This window comes from Elephas maximus, chromosome 7, assembly GCF_024166365.1.
Source record: "Elephas maximus indicus isolate mEleMax1 chromosome 7, mEleMax1 primary haplotype, whole genome shotgun sequence".
NCBI classification, from domain to species: Eukaryota; Metazoa; Chordata; class Mammalia; order Proboscidea; family Elephantidae; genus Elephas; species Elephas maximus.
The window spans coordinates 10,893,756-10,908,313 of NC_064825.1; the positions used below are offsets into that span (position 1 = coordinate 10,893,756).

Here is a 14,558-nt window from a genome sequence, read left to right on the forward strand (position 1 = left end):
AAAAAAATTAACTGCAAGTACCAAGAGATAATAAACACTTCTGTCCTTTGGCAAAGTGAACTAAAATTAACAACAGTGTTTGAATGTAAGATTACTTCAGATGTGACACAGAAGAGACAGACTGCTTTGTGTCAGACAGATAATGAAATACCCTAATTTTCACTTAATAACCTAAAAGAACCACTTCTCGTGGGCTCTGAGTGAACTATAAAACTGGTTTCTAAATTTAAATGAAGGTTTACTTTTCCTGCTACTCCCAAACTCCATTCAAACTGATGATGTCTTTCCAGTTCCTCCTTCCCATTTCTTAGCATTAATTAGCCCACACATATTTCTGGGGACTGCAGGCTCCATTTATTTCCAGAAAACTCTGTTCTCGTCTCCTTAAAAGAACTACTGTTAATCGATTATTCATGGATTTTGCTGCAAGGATTTCAGATCAATTTGTGTCAGAGAGAAAAAGGGCTGAGCAACCCAAAAATATATATTAGAAGATAATACTTCTGAGCATCAAAACTATCACTAAGTCATATACAATCTATTCAAAGGCTTAAATTTTAGTGGGGGAGGGCGAGAAAAACAGAGATATTAAGAACCTCTCTCTCTCAGTTTGAAGTAACCAGGTACCTCAGAGGCAGGGGCATGTTTGGAGCTATAAATAGAAGGTAAGTTGAAGGCAACAGTTGGACTTTCAGGTCCCCTGTGCTATCCTGTACATTTGGATATCCTGACAGAGGCCGAAAGTCTTATCCCAGAGAATGGGTGTGAGACACCATCTAGGGTGGAAGGCAGGGACACCACAGCCAGGATGAAAACAGGGGTACTGAGTGAAAGTCTGCAGGCTGACTGGGAGGCCCTTGAGTTGACTTCCTTGCTATTGTTGTTGTTAGGTGCCATCGAGTTGATTCCGACTCGTAACGACCCACGTGACAAAGCAGAACTGCCCCATAGGGTTTTCTTAGCTGCAATCTTTACAGAAGCAGATTACCAGATCTTTCTCCCGTGGAGCCACTAGGAGGGTTCAAACCACCAACCCTTCTGTTAGCAGCCAAGCACTTAACTGTCTGTGTCACCGGGGTTCTCTGACTTCCTTGCTAGGCTTCCAGAAAGCCAGCAGCAAAGTTAATCCCTCTGCTCATGAGATCAGAGTATTCTTCTGGAGAAACTGAATGTTCAAAGAGAAAAGACTTGGACGCTGGAGCCCCCTACATAACGATCAACTCTGTCCAAACCTCCTTAGAATGAGGATCATCAGTCAGCAAGTCTCATTCACGTCCAAATTACTTCAAATAAGCTTTTTTGTGTCTCATAAATATAAAATGACACCCAACTGCAGACATGTGAGAAAAGCCTCAAGCATGAAACACAGAGACAACAGAAAGAGTGAAAACGGAACTCAACAGGAACAGAAACAATGTACCATCCTCAGAGTGAAAAGAAACAATGCATCCATCAAACAAGAAAAAGAGGCTGTTCAAAAAGAACAAGCTCTTAGAGCTTAAAAATGAAAACTTTAATAGGAAAGTTGTAATGTCAAAAAAATTCCCCAAGAAGAACAAGAAGACAAAGAGATGGCAACAGGAGAGTGAAAAAAAAATAGAAAAATTACAAGATTAATCAAAGAGGTGAAATACTTCTTCTAGAAAGAGAAAAATCAATAGGAAGGAAGGGAGGGAGGGAGGAAGAGACACAGGGAAGAAGGAAGGTAGACCGGTCTTATAAAAAAAATTTTAACGAGGCAATTAACTCATAGCACAACACAAAAAAAAAACACAAGAAAGGAAAAAAATCTTGGTATACATCTTCCCTCAGCAGCATACAATAATTACATAGTCAAAACAATGTAAATACTGGATGTTATTTAACCAAAATCATGATATAACTTTATTGAAAGATGGGGGTAGCAGAAGAGAGGTGGTAGTCAAAGGGTGGTAGTTAGAGAGGTAAATCCTCAACTACCATAAAGGGAACTCATTAGATAATTTCTAACGTTGATAAATTACGAAATGGCGATATAAGAACAGAATTTTGAAATATGGAACTAAAATAAGAGTTTTTAGTAGTTGCTTCTGGAGAATAAGAAAGGGTAGAGCAAGGCCTGCTACATTTCGTTAAAACTGACTTTTTTAACCGTGTGCATGTATAGTTTATTAAAAATAAACTTAACTATAAAAATAAAATAAAGTTTAAGAAAAAAGATACTGGTGTTCCCTAAAGAAATTCCTGGACATATATGTAAGAAGACAGTTTCAGAATATGTACTGAACAATTTTTGGAATAGAAAAAAACTGAAAACAACTTAAATGTTCATTATAATAGGAACTGATAAATAACTAGTTAAATTCATACTATGGGAAAGTCTAATAAATTGGATCTTTATACATCAACATGGAAAGATTTCAAAAACAAGTCACAGACTAATGTGTGTAAGGGTATCACTAATGTAAATGTTTAAAACATGCAAAACAGTATTACGTATTGCCTACGGGTACATTCACATGGAGAAAACGTATTTTTTAAGTAACCTAGAACAGAAGTTAACATTTTTTATGCCATAGATAAAGCCTATGAACCCCTTCCCAGAATGTTTTGAAATGCATACAATAAATAGAATTACAAAAGAAAAATATGAAATACTGATATCAACCTTTTTAATAAATGTCTCACATAGTAATGCATATGCTTGTTCATTAACACATTAAATAGCATGATCTAGTTGTAGGTCTAATAACTACCATAATATCAAAATACTATTTAGCATAAACAGTATTTCAGGATACTTGTGCCAAAACCATAACATAAATGAAAGCACCTATGACTACAATTGGAGACAAAGTCACAGGTACTACTAATACTACCGTAGTCCCCCCTTACCTACGGTCAACCTCAGTCCAAAAACGTTAAATGAGTAGAGTGAAGAAATCCTGTGCCATTCTACTCCATCCCACCCAAGGACCACATTTACAAAACTTCTATTACAGTATACTGTTATAATTGTTCTATTTTTTTATTACTTATCTTTGTTTATCTCTTAAAATTGTGCCTAATTTATAAATTACACTTTATCACAGGTATGTATGCACAAGATAAAACACAGTATATATACAGGGTTAGTACTATCTGCAGTATCAGGCACCCATGGGAATCTTGGAACGTATTCCCCATGCATAACAGGGGACTACTGTACTGTGGTTTGTTGCTTTCATTCATAATTGAAGGAAAGGCTAAATTTCAATGGAGGCTGGATGAACCCCTGAAACTATTGCCCTGAGACAATCTTTTTTTTTTTTTTTTAAGTGGTGCTTTAAGTGCAAGTTTACAAATCAAGTCAGTCTCTCATACAAAAACTTATATACACCTTGCTATGTACTCCTAGCTGCTCGCCCCCTAATGAAACAGCCCACTCCTCCCCTCTCCACCCTGTATTCCCCGTGTCCATTCAACCACGTCCCTCTCTGCCTTCTCATCTCACCTCCAGACAGGAGCGGCCCATATAGTCTCATGTGTCTACTTGAGCCAAGCAGCTCACTCTTCACCAGTATCATTTTCTGTCTTAAAGTCCAGTCCAATCCCCATCTGAAGAGCTGGCATCGGGAATGGTCCTAGTCTTGGGCTAATAGAAGGTCCAGGGACCATGACTTCCAGGGTCCCTCTAGTCCCTGAGACAACCTTTAAACCTTAAACCAAACATACCCCCTTAAGTCTTCATAAAACCAAACCAAAGTTTGTCTAGCTTAACTATTAAACAATGTCTGCCTTGAACATTATGCTCTTTTAAGAGCTACCTATATGGGATTAAATCGACGATAGCAACCTGAAAGATTAGACAGGAACCTTAGAGAGCAATGAGTTTATGTTAATGCGAGAGGACCAATTCAGAAAAGGAGGGTGAGAATGGTTGCACAACTTGAAGAATGTAATCACCGTCACTTAATTGTACATGCAGAAACTGTTGAACTGGTGCATGTTTTGCTGTGTGTAATTTTCAACGACGACAGCAAAGTAAATAAATTATTCAAAAAAAAAAAAGCTAATTTCAGTTAAAGGTTAGTGAAAATATATTTTTTCCCATCTAAGTTTACAGATCCCATGAGCTCCTTGGACTAGAAGTCAAGAACCCTCAATTAAAAGAATACACATCAAATAGCTGATAGCAACTTTGCTGGCAGAGGAAGGGAGTGAAATGGGACAGGGAATAAACATGATCTCAACTGTATCTATTAATACTTGATTCCTTTAATTAAAAAAAAAAGCCAAAGAACATATGATATTAATATCTGTTCACTACGAGTGGCTGGCATAAATTTTTTTTTAATTATTATAATTTAAAAGGAAGGAATCTGATCCATCAAAGGGTAAACTTGAGTTCAAAATTTGCTTTTATTGACCTGAACTATTTAAGTTCAAAAACGAGTGTACTGTAAGCACAACTAAAATGTTTCAAAATTATTTAATCAAATAGTATTGAGGAGGTGAAGGGGTAAGTTGCTGTGGGGCTGAGAAAATAGCCTAAAAAGCTTTTTTAAAATAGGCATGGTTGCCTACTGTCTCTAGCCACATATTTATCTAAAATGATTGAAGATACAACAGGTATAATGTCTGAGATATGCTTTAAAAATACTCCAAAAGGGGTAGGAGCAGAGGAGAAATCATGAAAAAAGGTAATTGTAGAAGCTGGATAATATGAATATGAGGGGTCACTAGGTTAGTCTTTTTGTGTATGTAAATTCCCCATTACAGTCAAAAAATTCAATAAAGTGACTAAAAATTCAAATTACTGTTCTTTGCACTTACCACTAAACTAGTTTCACCTCTAACTACTTTGACCCCCAAGTTGTAGGTTATTATCTTAATGGCTTTCTGAGAGATTAAATACATTAAATATAGTCATCTTAAAATGAAAATTAGAATGGCTTATGAAAAGATGGATTTCACAGTTTTTTACTAAATGTGTTTAAATATTTACCCACAAGTTTCCAATTTTCAAAGAAATGGAATCAAACTTATTTAAGTGTGGGGGAAAAAAACATTTCGTTTGTATCTTTAATCTTCCTTTGATGAGTTTATAGGCTCCTTAGGATTCTACAATATAATTATTACCATAAAACAATAGTAAATGTACAAAAGATTAAGATATTATGGATATTTTCACTGACCCCAAGGCATACCCTTAATGTTAACCATCTGTCAGTAACTTATTACTTGTTTTTGTCATGCAAAAACAAAAGAGAACCCCAACAATTTACATACATTTGGGTTCCTGAAAAACATCATTTATAAGCAAATTATATTTCCCATGATCATAGCACATTTCCTTGTAGGAAGTTCTCTTACCCAGCCCCCTGGCTGCAATATCTGTAGCAAAGAGTACGGCAGCTCTCTTGCGGACAAATTCATTATAAACTTCCATTCTTCTCATCTGCTGCTGTCGACCATGGAGGGCAAGGATAGAAACACCAGGACGTAGTCGGCAAAACACTCGGTACAGATACTGAACCTGGGCATTGGCAAAAATTGAGTTTGTTATTTCTAAATGGCAGCACTAAAGTAAGCTTAAACATAAACAGCAAAAATAAATTAAGCACAAATATAGAGTAGCAGGGAAATGTAATCTAGAGTTGTGGTCTTCAAACTTTTTTTCTCCGTTATTTCCTGTAAGAATTTTTTAAAATAAGCTCCCCTTACGTTTTTAAGTTGATAGCTAAAATTTTTCCAAACAAATAGCTGCAAATACTGTTATATCAATTTCTGACATGTTGTAAATATTGATATTTTAAAATACTTACTGCTTAGAAATAGATCCAATGGAATCTAACTACCAGAGCAATTTGATACCTACCACCAACCATTTAAAAGATACAGGAAGAAACTCTTTTAACAGAAAGAACTTTTATTTCACTTCTCTTCCTTTAATTCGTATTTCCTCTTCATAATCCCACAGAATTTTGTCTATTTTCTTTCCCACGTAGGTGTTAAAAAAATTGTTCACCTAAATAGAGAAAAGGGACTGAAGGAACCTCAACTCTGAACAAAGTAATATGCCAAAAATCACTACGCTAGTTGACCAAAATTTGTAATAATTTACCAACAAATAACTCCATTAAGTCTCTCTTTAATTTTGTTCAAAGTAAAGAACGAAAAGCCATCTAAATTGCAAAACAATTTGTTATCAAATCCTTAGAGTCATTCACTTTCTCAACAGCAATACTGTGGCACCGGAGAGGTTTTCTCATCCTGGGACAATGTACCAGTAAGAATAGGGATAAACAGGCATTCGTCTTTCTTTTGTAAAACTCTAGGAAGGGCTACTGTGAAAAAGGACATAGGAAAGGAGAACCCATAGAGCACAAGATGCACTCTCAGACAAATCAATCTTAGAAAAAGTGTATGCAGAAATTGAAGAAATAACAAACTGAGTCCATGAAAACTTTCTGCAATCTGCATTCCTTGAATCAAGACTGACCTTGAATTCCTACACTTTAATGAACTAGCTGAGGTAGAAGAGGTATTAAGAATAAGGTCAAGTAGGCTGTAGTAGAAAGAGCCCCGGTGACACAATCGTTAAGCGCTCAGCTGCTAAGGAAAAGGTCAGCAGTTTAAACCCACCAGCTGCTCCATGGGAAAAGATGTGGCAGTCTGCTTCCGTAAAGATTTACGGCCTTGGAGACCCTATGGGGCAGTTCTACTCTGTCCTATACGATCGCTATGAGTTGGAATCGACTTGACTGCACACAACAACAGCAGGCTCTAGTAAGGAGTTTAAAATTAATTCTCATTTATATGAAAAGTCATTGGAGAGTTTTAAGCAAAGCAGTAACATATTTGTTTCCACTTTTCAAAGACCACTCTGGCTATAATGTGGAAGAACTATAGGGAAGAAAGTGAAGAAGTAAGAAGACCAATTAGGAGGCTAATAGAAAGGTAAATATGGCTCAGACTTCACTGTAGCATCACAGGTGGTGAGAAGTAGTAAAGCTAATGAGATTTATTGGTGGACTGGATGAAGGAAGGCAGGAATTAAGATTTCAGCCATTTATTGAAATGAGGAAGACTTGTAATAACAGAACTAGGGACAGAAAATCTTAAGTTGCATTTTCTATGTTAAATTTGAGATGCCTTTTAGACCCTCAGTTGGAAATATACAGTAGTCCGGTAGATGTACAGGTCTAAAGCTTAGGATTTGGAAGTTGTCAGTATATTGATAAAGTCTAAACCCATGCAACTGATGAGGTGACCTAGAGTTAGTACAGATGGGTAAAAGGCAGACATCACAGAGGTCTGAGACACTCCAAACTGTAGCACTGAAGCAGAGGCAGAAAATTCAGCAAAGGAGGTTAACATTAGAGCAGCAAAAAAGCAAGGGGAAAAAAAAAACAGATGACTGAGTGTGGAGTCACAGAAGTCTAAAGAAGGGTTTCAAGAAAGAGTGAATGGTCAACTGTATCAAATGCTTCTGAGAAGCTGTCTTAGTTACCTACTGCTGCTATAACAAAAATACCACAAGTAGATGGCTTTAACAAAGAAAACTTTATTCTCTCAGTCTAGGAGGCTACAAGTCTGAATTCAGGGTGTCAGCTCCAGGGGAAGCTTTCTCTCTCTGTCGGCTCTGGGGGAAGGACTTTGTCATCAATCTTCCCCTGGTCTAGGAGCTTCTCCGCACAAGGACTCCAGGTCCAAAGGACGTGCTGTGCTCCTGGTTCTTATTTCTTGGTGGTCTACGGTCCCCCTGTCTCTCTGCTCATTCCTCTTTTATATCTCAGAAGAGACTGACTTGAGACACAACCTAATCTGGTAGATTGAGTCCTGCCTCATAAACATAACTGCCTCTAATCCTGTCTCATTAACATCACAGAGGTAGGATTTAGAACACATAGGAAAATCACATCAGATGACAAAACGGTGGATAATCACACAATACTGGGAATCTAGGCCTAGCCAAAATGACACACATTTTTGGGGGACACAATTCAATCCATAACAGAGGTCAAATAATATAAGGACTTGTAATTGATCACTGATTCTGGCAAGGTGTATCCCTTGATTAGGGCCAATTCAGTGAAGCACTAAAGAGAAAATAGAAGATGAGAAAGTGATTCAGTTCATAGAGACGGCTCTTTAGAAGAGTTTTGCTAAGAAGAGCAGAAAAAAGACAGAGTGACTGTAAAGGGACATGAGGTTTGTTTTTATCCTTAATATGGGCAGTAGTAAAGAACAGGGGGAAAAGGAGACACAGGAGAGAAAGGGGATAATTACATCAACAAAGGCCTTCTGCAGAAGAGAGTGTGAGATCTGGAGCACACATAGAAGGGTTTGTCATAGATAAAAAGAGGAAAAGCTGACTATTAGAGTATTACAAAGGAGACATTTTAAACAGAAAACTCTCAACATTATTTCCTAGGATTTAGACACCAGAAACAAGGCTCCAGGAATTGAGGGAATACCAACTGAGATGTTTCAACAAATGGATACAGTGCTGGAGGTGCTCATTCCTTTATGTCAACAAATTTGGAACACACCTACCTAGCCAACCAACTGGAAAAGATCTGTATGTATGCCTATTCCAAAGAAAGGTCATGCAACCAAATGCAGAAATTATGTAACAATATCATTAACGTCACATGCAAGTAAAACCTTGCTGAAGATCATTCAAAAGGGGATGCAACAGTAAATAGACAAGGAACTACTAAAAACTCAAGCCACTTTCAGAAGAGCATGTGGAATGAGGGATATCATTGCTGATGTCAGATTCATCCTGGCTGAAAGCAGAGAATACCAGGTGTTTACCTGTGTTTCATGGACTATGCAAAGGCATCTGACTGTGTGGATCATAACAAATTACGGATAACACTGCAAAGAACTGGAATTCCAAAACACTTAATTGTGGTCCTGCGGAACCTGTATATAGACCAAGCGGCAGTCACTTGAACAGAAAAGGGATACTGCATGGTTTCAAGTCAGGAAAGGTGTGGGTCAGGGTTGGATCCTTTCACCATACTTACTCAACCTGTATGCTGAGCAAATAATCTAAGAAGCTGGACTGTATGAAGTAGAACTCAGCATCATGATCGGAAGAAGACTCATTAACAACCTGCGTAATGCAGATGACAAAATCTTGCTTACTGAAACTGATGAGGACTTGAAGCACTTACTGATGAAGGTTAAAGACTACAGCCTTCACTATGGATTATACCTCAACATAAAGAAAACAAAAATCCTCACAACTGAACCAATAAGTAACATCATGATAAAAGGGGAAAAGACTGAAGTCATCAAAGATTTCATTTTACTTAGATCCACAGTTCATACCCACAGAAGCAGCAGTCGAGAAATCAAAAAATACATTAAATTGGGAAAATCTGCTGCAAGAGACCTCTTCAGAGCGTTAAAAAGCAAAGATCTCACTTTAAGGACTAGTGTGTGCCTGACCCAAGCCATGGTGTTTTCCACCGCCTTATATGCGTGTGAAAGCTAAACGATGAATGCGGAAGACCGAAGAATTATTGACACCTCTGAAATGTGGTGTTGGTGAAGAATGTTGAATATGGAGGGTGGGGCAAAGATGGCAAACTAGCCAGTACGTTCCGCTGATCCCTCTAACAACAAAGATCTGAAAAAACAAGTGAATCAATCATACATACGACAAGCTAGAATACCTGAGCATCAAAGGCAAAATTAAGGAATCGGTCTGAACGACAGGGGAGTAACAGATAATGCAGAAGCAGCAACGAGTTGCCAAGCCCGCGCATCACCTTAGCTCCAATTTCTTGGCACTGTTCTTTGGTGCGACTCCAGTGCGGATGACTCCCTGAGTCACAGCCGCTCCAGCGAAAGAAAGCAAGTAGAGTGGCACACCCCTGACCCTGTGGCGGGTCTACAATGGGGCTGGCTGCGGCGTATAGAAAGCGGCTGCTTCAGCGAAAGAAGGCAACCAAAATGCCAGCACACCGACCCCCTGGCATGACGGCCACAGGACTGGCTGTGGAGTTTAGGACACAGCTCCTTAAGCAAAAGAAGGCAAGACGCACACAGCCGTAACCCCCCGAGGCAATCTCAGCAGGGACCGAACCAGCGCATACAGGCTACACAGGCCTCTAGAATCTGAGATAAAACAGCACTCTCGACACAAGGTAAGTGATTTTATCTAAGTTACCACAATTTTGAAAGAACTCTCTTCTGTCTGATCCCTCACCTCTCTGCCCCAGATGGCTTCACTGACAGTTGATTCCCAGCCTGAGATAGAACCTGCTGCACTCTCTGAGCCATACTCCTTGCCTGGGAGAAGGAACAAATTAGCAAACCGGGCAAAAAATACTCTGCAGAGTCCCCTACTCTAGAAGCTCAGAGCAAGAGCCGTTCCAGTCCAGGCATAAGCCATCCACAGACTTGGTCTCTCACCCCTACACAGATCCAGGTGGCTATTGTATAGCAAAGGCAAATCTGTCTGAGATCTGACTGTATCTGTTTCAGCTGTGTGGGAAGAGGCAAGTTTTCGAGGTCTGATACCACTCTGCCTAGTAAAAAGGGCCTTCATCTGCCCACAGCAGGGGCCTGGAGACTGGAGGCTCCATCCACATGACCTAGCCACTGGCAAAAGGATAGCAGCACCTACCGGTCCTTACAGATATAAGCATTGGGTGCCGAAAGTACAGCTGCAGAGTCTACCAACCAGAATACTCTAAAGAACAGAGATGCTCCTTTCTGACTGACACTTGGGGGAAGGCTGTCAACCCCCTGCCTTCCTCAGAGTGTGAACCCCTGCCGCTACCAGAAACCAATGCGTACACCTGTCACCATTGCTCCTCTAAGACAGTAGCTGAGAGCATACACCATACACTAGGTGACCGACTATCAGGACACCTGAGCTGAATCTACACAAGAATACTGAATGGGCTCCTAGGCTCATACACCTGGTAACAGCTCTAGCCATCTGGTAACAGGACACTAGTGCTTCAAAGGCTCCAATAACCAAGTTAGCTCACTCTAGTAGCCTATGCACTTATATTGAAACAAAACAAAGCAAAAAAAAAACTAGGACACAGTAAGCAAACATAAAATAAATTAATACAATCACTTATAAATGGCTCAGAGACAACAGTAGATATCAAATCACATAAAGAAGTGGACCACGATTGCTTCTTCAACTCCTTTATGTTTGTGTTCCTTGGTCTTTTCTGTTTGTTGCCTGATCTCATTCCTGATGTCTTGAAGAGTTCTGCATATTAATCTTTTGTATTCTACACCTGGTATTTCCAGGAATACATCTTCATCTGGGAGAGTTCTCAATTTTATGTTTTGGGAAAAACTAAGGAACACAAACATAAAGGAATTGAAGAAATTAAAAAGATTATTCAAGAACTTAATGAAAATTTAACGAACTGCAAGAATCCATAGAGAGACAGCATTCAGAAATTCAGAAGATTAACAACTACAGAATTAGAGAACTCAGTAGAGAGTCAGAGGAGCAGAATTCAGGAACTGGAAGGCAGAATTTGTGAGACTGAAAATAAATCACTTGGCACCAATATATTTGAAGAAAAATCAGATAAAAGAATTTAAAAAAAAAAGAAGAAACCTTAAGAATCACATGGGACTCTATCAAGGAGAATAAATTGCAAGTGATTGGAATACCATAACAGGGAGGGATAACAGAAAATACAAAGAAAGTTGTTAAAGATTTGATGGCAAGCATCCCTGATACCGTGAAAGATGAAAGGATAGCTATCCAAGATGCACTGAACCCCATACAAGGTAGATCCCAAAAGAAAGTCACCAAGACATATTATCACCAAACTTGCCAAAGCCAAAGATAAACAGAAAATTTTAAGAGCAGCCAGGGAATAGCGAAAAGTCACATACAAAAGAGAATCATTAAGTTTGGACTACCTGGCAGAAGGAAACCCTGGTGGCACAGTGGTTATGTGCTACGGCTGCTAACCAAAGGGTTGGCAGTTTAAATTCGCCAGGCACTCCTTGGAAACTCTATGGGGCAATTCTGCTTTGTCCTATAAGGTCGCTATGAGTCGGAATGGACTCGACACGGGGTTTGGTACTCAGGAGAAACCACGCAGGCAAGATGGCAATGGGATGACATATATAAAGCACTGAAGGAGCAAAACTGCCAGTCAAGAGTCATACATCCAGCAAAACTGTCTCTCAAATATGAAGGTGAAATTAAGACATTTACAGATAAATAGAAGCTTAGAGAAGTTACAAAAACCAAATCAAAAATGACAAGAAATACTAAAGGCAATTCTCTGGATAGAAAATCATTAATATCAGATATCAATCCAACACTAGAACACAGAACAGAACAAGATATCAACTCATACACGGAAATCATAAAAACAATAAAAATTAAAAAAAAATTTTTTTTTTTTTTAGGAGCTGGGGCCCAGATTATGTAATAGCCAGATTCTTCCTGCAAGAGCTCTTACAACAAAGGCCCAAAAAAACCAACTGAAATGATTATATTTATGACAAGCTAGGAGCCCTGAACATCAAAGGAAACATCAGAAAATGGACTAAGCAGCAGGCGGAAGGAGAGACCATTCAGAAGCGGAGAGGAGTTGCTGGACCTGAATCACCGAGATGCCTCAGGCACCATTCCCAGGAGCGGCTGCGGCGGTCTGGTGGTAGCGTTCAGCCGCAGTTTCCTCAGGAAGAAGTAGCCAGCCAAACAGCCTACTCACACCTCCGGAACCAGAGAAGAACAGCGCTCTCAGCAAAAGCTATGTATTTGTGTATATTTTACTGCGCCCCTGCCACCAAGCCAGCATCAGAGGCTATTGATTTCCCTAGGCCTCAGATAGGCCCTACTGAGTGACCAGAACCATCCTCCCGACCTTGGAATATTAATAAATTCAGAATTCGGGGAAAAGATAATTTTCCTGCGCCACTAACATGGGGAGCTCAGGAAAGAGGCAGCTCCTGTCTATGCATAAACGGTCTGTGGACTTTCAATACCTTTCCCTCTGCATGGACCTGTGTGGGCCTATTTCAGGAGAATACACCCTTGTTGGCACACTGCAACAGTTTCAGCTGTGCAGTCAAGAGGTAGGTGTTTAATATTTGACACCACTATGCCTATTAAACAGAGTCCTAACCTACCCACATCAGGGGCCTAAGAACTGGTGGCTCCACTCAGGTCACCCAGCCACCCACAACAGGGGTTCAAGGATAACTGGTACCTCCCAGTCCTTACAACCAAAAGCATTGGGTGCCCATGGTCCGTCTAGAGAACCCATCCACCAGTACACTACAGAGAACAAAGACACGCATTCCTCACAGACACTCAGGGGACAGTTCTCAGCCCCCTGCCTTGTACAGAGCATGACCCCCTGCTGCAACCAGGTACCAGAACCTACACCAATCACTCCTGCCCCTCTAAGACTGTAAGACAGAGCCTGTACCACACATTTGATGATCAGCTACCTGGACACCTGAGCTGAATTCATACAAGAAAAGCAAATGGACTCCTAGAATGATATACCTGATAATACCTCTACCCATCTGGTGACTGGGCATCAGATTATCAAAGATGAAAATAATCAAGCTAGCTCACTCAAGAAACCCATTTGACCATATCAAAAACAAACAAAGCAATAAGCTACAATACAGTAAGCAGACATAAAATATACTAATACAATAACATATAGATTGCTCAAAAATAACTGTCAATATCAAGTCACATAAGCAAACAGACCATGATCACCTCAACAAGCTCTCGAAACAAAGAATGAACGGATCTTCTGGATGATGGCGCATTCCTGGAATTACCAGATACAGAATTCAAAAGATTAATATACAAAACTCTTCCAGACATCAGGAAAAGGATTAGGAAGGAGATCAGGCAATACGCAGAAGAACAGATACATGTACACCCATGTTCATTGCGGCATTGTTTACAATAGCAAAAAGATGGAAGCAACCAAGATGCCCATCAACGGATGAATGGATAAATTATGGCATATTCACACAATGGAATACTATGCATCAGTAAAGAATAACAATGAATCTGTGAAACATTTCATAACATGGAGGAACCTAGAAGGCATTATGCTGAGTGAAATTAGTCAGGTGCAAAAGGACAAATATTATATAAGACCACTATTATAAGAACTCAAGAAATAGTATAAACAGAGAAGAAAATATTCTTTGATGGTTATGAGAGGACGGAGGGAGAGAGAGAGGGAGAGGGGGACTTACTGCTTAGATAGCAGACAAGAACTAATTTAGGTGAAGGGATGGACAACAAACAAACAGGAGAGGTCAGCACAACTGGACTATACCAAAAGCAAAGAAGTTTCCTGAATAAACCAAATGCTTCAAAGGCCAGAGTAGCAGGGGCCAGGGTTTGGGGACCATGGTTTCAGGGGACACCTAGGTGAATGGGCATAATAAAAACTATAAAGAAAACATTCTGAATCCCACTTTGGAGAGTGGCATCTGGGGTCTTAAACGCTAGATGCAACAATTGGTCTCAACCCACCTGAAGCAAAGAAGAACGAAGAACACCAAATACACACGTATGAGCCCGAGAGTCAGAGTGGGCCACATAA

The 14,558-nt window shown here is 39.6% G+C and overlaps 1 protein-coding gene across 2 annotated transcripts in view; it reads right to left on the reverse strand.

Moving 5' to 3' along the window:
- DDX10 (DEAD-box helicase 10) overlaps positions 1-14,558 on the reverse strand; it is a 714,899-nt gene that overhangs the window by 679,267 nt on the left and 21,074 nt on the right. For both annotated transcript variants that reach the window (XR_007518135.1, XM_049889361.1), the window contains exon 8: positions 5,335-5,497. Coding sequence is in view for 1 of the 2 variants with exons in the window: in XM_049889361.1 (XP_049745318.1) it covers positions 5,335-5,497 (163 nt within the window). In the remaining variant the exon portion in view is untranslated. The remainder of the gene's footprint in view (positions 1-5,334; positions 5,498-14,558) is intronic.